Raw genomic sequence first — 6,000 nt, forward strand, 5'->3', positions numbered from 1 at the left:
GGGCACTGCATGACATGGGTGCACTTACACTGCAATACAGTGATACACATTTAAAAAAATAAATATATTTTTTAAAAGATTAACCATCCTGTTAAAAATAAATAAACTTTTTTTTTTTTTTTTTAAATGAGACAGGGTCTCCTTGTAGCCCCAGCTGGCTTGGAACTTTCTATGTAGACCAGGCTAGCCTTGAACTCACAGAGATTTGCCTGCCTCTGCCTCCCGAGTGCTGGGATTAAAGGTGTGAAGCACCACACCCAGCTATGAATTAACTTTTGAAACTCACAAAACAGCAACAAAAAAAGCAGCTGATTTAGTCAGGCATGGTAGCACACACCTTTAATCCCAGTACTCAAGAGGCAGAGGTAGGTGGATCTCTGTGAGGCCAGCCTGGTCTACTTAGTGAGTTCCAGGCCACCCAGGGCTACATAGTGAGACCTTGGCTGAAACAAAACAAAACCATCTTCAGGATTTCAGAGAAAATCAGTACCTATAGGGTTCTTCCCTTCCCTTCTAAGAACCAATGAAAGCCATGAACGAAGTTCCTTAAGACAAATGTACAGAAGATGAAAAACAAAATTTTTAATTCAATTTCAGGAGAGTACTTGTATGTCCCAGCTTTAAAAAATCTTGTAATAAGAAAATTATTGTGGTTTTAGAAAATTAAGTAATCTATTTATATTAAAATATGTGACTTCAGGGAAACTCTCATGAATCAAACTTTTACCTTTGTTAAAGTAAAATCTATCTCTTAGAAGCCTTTAGTTTTTGATAAGGTGGATAAGTGCTAAGTTCTAGGCAGAAATCTCTAACTTTTACAAAGCAAAGCACGGCAAACATACATACCCACAAAGTAACGTCTTGCTCAGCTGGCTCCTTTTACCCTTGGAATGAGACTTGTGTTCAGAGAGTAAGAATAAATAAGGTAAACAAATATTCAGCACAGAGCTAAAATAAGGCAGCAGCTGCTGGCGAACAGGAAATAGGTGGGGAGAGAAGCCAAGATGTCCAGCAAGAGAATTTGTTCTAGTATTCTACAGAGTGGAAAAAAGGGAGGCAGGAGAAATAGACAAGGAGCTGAAAACTGCTCCACGGAAAAACGAATTTGGTGAAAGCCTTCTGCTAAGTGGGAAAACTCGTGCAGTTGTAAAAGTTTATCTTTTCTGATCACCTCAGATTGGAACACACCTGCCACAAGGCGTAGTGCTCATTTTTTAATCAACAGCTCTGTCACAAGACAAAGCAGCACCCCGGGATGGAAAAGAACAATGCTGAGTTCTTGTGACCTGAAAAGCAGATCAAGAAGGAAAAGTGATTCTAAGAGAAGCTTGTTCAGACACTCGGGCTTTTCTTCAGACATTCAGGGATCTACCTGCAGCATTTGGACCACATGAGGTTAATGTGACTGAAGGTACAGAAGCAGGCCGCATGCACTGTAGTTGTAGCAGGACCCACTATAAATCTCTGAAGTCAAGCACTGAAGGAGTCTACACTATTCTTTCATTGCTATGGGAATCAGCATGTTGGGCCACACTATTCTTTGTTGGGGCAAGATCCCATCCATAAAACTAATTGTATGTCTGGCACATCAAACGTGGACCAGACCTGATCAGATAGACCTATAGTTGCTATGCTTTAAGAAAGGGAGCAAATACCTATCTGATAACCTTTCATGAATAGCCTGAGGCCTGAATACACAGCAGCTGCTGAGGACTACATTCAAGGCTCAGAAAGGAACAGCTGATAGGTCTTTGAAGAATATAAACCTACTGTGAAATAAAGCACTTTTGTATGCTATGGGACAAAAGCTGCCAACTAATAGACCTGCCTGAAATATGTCAGTTTTATTACAGGAAGAAAATGGAGGAAAACATCCATTAGCAGAATGGCTATTCATAGCTAAACGAAGATCTCTCCCCTCTGTAAGTGTACTTTCATATTGCTACATCTAGCAGGAAATATAATTTAGCAATGATGTCATCATATGGTAGTCCTTCCTACTCTACAGACATGTTCCAATACCCCAGTGATGCTTGAAACTGCAGAAAGCACAGAACCCTGGAATCCTATGTTTTTTTCTACACACCTATGATAATTTAATTTATAATTAAGCACAGTAGGAGCTTAATAGCAATAACTAATAAGAAATAAGGAAATCATCATACAATATGAAAGTTTTTTTTAATTTATGAATTACTTCTAAAATTTTCCATTTAATGTTTTCAGACTATAGTGCACCACAACTAAGTGATTCTATACTTGATCTCAGCTGAAAGGCTGAGAGGAGATGGCTAAATAAAACTGTGGCTAAGGGGGACTTATTATATTAATAAAATTTCTACTGAGAACACTTAAACTTTACACTATCTTCCAAAGAAGAAAATCTGTGATTTGTATACATTCCTTTAATATGAATGTATTCTATATGCTGTATTTATATCTATAGAGGTTAAGGGATTCCTAGTCATTTACATTTCTATTCTACCAAACAAATTTACACATAAACTACTGAAGACTCACAGTGGAGATGGCATTCACCATGCCATTGGTGATCTGGTCTTGACGCATGTGTTTCACAACATCAAACTGGGCCGCTCTTTGTTTAGGAATCACCTGGTCTGCAATCTTCTTCATTTCCGAATTAAATTTTTTGAACAAATCTTCAAAAAGAAGAGATAAGAGCTAGAAAAAGAAACAAAGGAAGTAGACAATGATTAAGCTTGGGCCTTGAGTAAAGCTTTGTTAAAAAAGACACAGGAACTTTTGGGGCTGGAGAGATGGCTCAGTGGTTAAGAACACTGTTTTTGCAGAAGACCCAGGTTCGCATCCCAGCACCCACATGGCAGCTAACAACTATCTGTAACTCCAGTTCCAGGGGATCCAACAGCCTCTTCTGTCGTCTGCGGGCATTGCACGACATGGGTGCACTTACCTACATGGAGGTAACACATGCATACACATAAAATAAAAATAATAAATAAAATATTAAAAAAGCCAGGAACTTTAAAACTGTATTTTAAAAAGTTAAATTTATAGAACTTCCTGTGCAGGTATTTTGAATGAGAACAGAGACCCAGCAATCAGAAACATTAATTTAGACCACTCACTCCCAGATTTTTAGGTTTCACTGACCAATGGACTAATTTCAATTTTACAAAGACACTGAAACCAAAACAGTCTGAAGACACTGAAGACAGGATGCTAGCTGAACATGCCTGTACCACTGTAAACCGACACAAGCACTTAGAAGCTACCCCAGCAGTTCTTCTCCTTGGCAATCCTCCACACAGTGGCTCTCACACATTGGCAGGTACAGTAAGTCAATACCCAAATTGCCCAAGCTTCTGATTCAATAGATCTAAGGGAAGGGTCATTAATTTACATTGCTAACAAGTTTCCAGGAGAGGCCAGAGTTGCAAGTGGTGGGGTGCTTTGAAAAATTGGTGTTCTACTGAAATCTGCATTCTGCTATATCAGGATGGTATTTATATTAGCTAAAAACTGTAAACTAAACAAACAGAACTTAAACTGGTATACTCACACAATAGAACACTAACAATGAAAATGAATGAAAACTAACCAGAATATCACAGTTAGGTCTGAAAAAGAAGGCACTGTGTGAAAGAAATCAGACAAAAGGTTATGTATTTTCCTCTTAAATGAGATTCAAAATCTACAACAACATTGTTTAGGAAGGCACAAGTAAGTGGTAAACACGGACAGGAATACTATGAAAGAAGAAATGGATCAAAATCATAAGGACAACTTTAAGGTCAACTGTGGACTACCATAATAGTGTAAAGTTTTTCAGTGCCCTTAACACAAAGTCCACACTTGCAAGTTTTGTGCCCCATGCCCCACCCCTCATCCCCATGGATGCTCTCAAAAGACTGGTATGTAAGACAGAAACCTAGGAAAGACACCGTTGTTGGAACAAAAGCCACCGAACTCTACTTTCACGGATTTTCTTGCATATGAAGCAAAACCACTAAGCAGCTAGAGAAAGAACACTCTTGCCTAGCAAAGACTAGGCAGTGGCAAGAGAGTTACCTGCACTCAGACAGAAGCTGCCTGCCACCTGCCGATGGGGATGGAGGAGGAAAACTCCCTTGTTCCCTCCACAAGCCTTGCACCTAGGAGTAAGAAACAGCAAGCTACCACTGGAGGAGGCCCAGCAGACCCTCTGTCACTAATTTCAATAAAAGGTACAATGCCAGAGGGATGAGGTCAACCTCCAAAACATCTTCCCTTGGGGGAGGAGCAGGAAACCTGTCAGGGCCAAGGATCACTGCACTACTACACAGCAGGCGCCTGAGCCCACAGGGAAGGGGCAGCAACTGGAGCTTTCCTTTACAAAACTGGGACAAGGGGAGAAAACCCATTCTTACCATTCCTATTCAATACTGCAGTGGAGGTGGCATTCGGTTCAATGGGGCAAGGAAAAAAGGGTATCAGGGATGGAAAAGAAGCTGTAACGTCTGTCCACACAGAAAATCACAAGGGCTGGAAAAACTGTATTAGAAGCAAGAAGTACATTTAGCAAGTTTGAAAGATACAAGGCCAATAAACAAAGAACAACTGTATTTATAACATTAGAGAAAAAAATGAAATTTTCAATAGGAGAGATGTATCACAGTCATAGATTAGATGACCACAGGTTATTTAGAAGCCTATTCTCTCCAAATAGGCCTATAGTTTCAAATGCAAGCTCAATCAAAAGCTAGGACTCATTTACTTCCTCAGTTGTAAGAGAGAGAGAAAAAAGAGGAGCTCATTCTAAAATTTAAATAAAAATGTTAAAATCCTGTTTATCATGGGCTCAAAAAGAAACTAGCAACTTTCACTATCTCTGAAGGAAACTGGAGAACTAAATCATTGTTCTGAACATTCATATTTTTTGTTCTTTAATAAATTTTGTTGGTTTGCTTTGTTTTTGAGAAAAGGGTCTCTGTAGGCTCAGCTGACCTGGAACTTGTGAAGGTAGATCAGGCTGGCCTCAATCTCACAGAGATCCACCTGCCCCTGCCTCCCAAGTGCTGGGATTAAACCCAGCCAGAGTTCCTCTCCCCAGCCCCCCAAAAAAACCACAGTCATGTAAGAAATGCAAATTAGGGCCAAAGGAGATGTGACTCTGAACTGATGAGATAGATAAAATTTAAAAGCCCAGTTCAGGGCTAGAGAGATGGCTCAATGATTAAGAACACTGACTCCTCCTGCAGAAGACCTGGGTTAGAATCCCAGCATCCACATGGTAGCTAACAACTGTCTGTAACTCCAGTTCCAGAGGATCCAACAGCCTCTTCGTTGTCTGCGGGCATTGCACAACACAGGTGCACTCACCTACATGCAGGCAATACACAGACACACACACACACAAAATAAAAATAATAAATAAACTATTTTAAAAGTCTAATTCTAAGTCACGGATGGAGAACATCAAAATTTGTCTGCAGTGCAATGCATGAACACCAGGGAAAGTGCACTCTCCAGTTAAACTTAATATGTAACTTAACTCTAGGATTAGGCACTCCTCCTTGTATGAATATTTACGTACGGAAACCAGGAAATATAAAGAATAAAGAGTAGAGTTACTGTAAAGAAGGAAACCATATGAATGAAGCTCTTGACTGGTAGACTGGGTTTATATTACCTTATACCTATACACAATGTAATATAATACTGAAATAAAAATGAATTATGGTGAGCTACAACAATACTGTTGAATCCTAACAGCAACTTGAGTGATGAAAAAAGTTGCAGAAAAACTATGATATGAATTTACTTTTATAAAGGTCAAAAGGAAGCAAAACATAATAAACAGTTAAAAAGGAGGGTCAACACAGAGGAGCCATTTCCTCCATGCTTCCAAGTGAAGCCAACCATGGTCGAGCAGGACCTTTGACTTATCTTCACACAGGTGGAACTGGTAAAAGAAAGGAGCCAGGGGCTCCTCCCAAGCCCATGTGATCCCTGAGGAACAGATCCTCAAACAACCTTAAG

At 39.7% G+C, this 6,000-nt stretch overlaps 1 protein-coding gene across 1 annotated transcript in view; it reads right to left on the bottom strand.

The window, feature by feature from the left end:
* The window catches only part of Polr3b (RNA polymerase III subunit B), a 114,823-nt gene that overhangs the window by 60,476 nt on the left and 48,347 nt on the right, over nt 1-6,000 (bottom strand). The window contains exon 13 of the mRNA XM_008843125.3: nt 2,521-2,682. Coding sequence (XP_008841347.1) covers nt 2,521-2,682 — 162 coding nt within the window. The remainder of the gene's footprint in view (nt 1-2,520; nt 2,683-6,000) is intronic.

The sequence above is a fragment of the Nannospalax galili genome, unplaced genomic scaffold, assembly GCF_000622305.1.
Source record: "Nannospalax galili isolate Female #2095 unplaced genomic scaffold, S.galili_v1.0 scaffold39, whole genome shotgun sequence".
NCBI lineage: Eukaryota > Metazoa > Chordata > Mammalia > Rodentia > Spalacidae > Nannospalax > Nannospalax galili.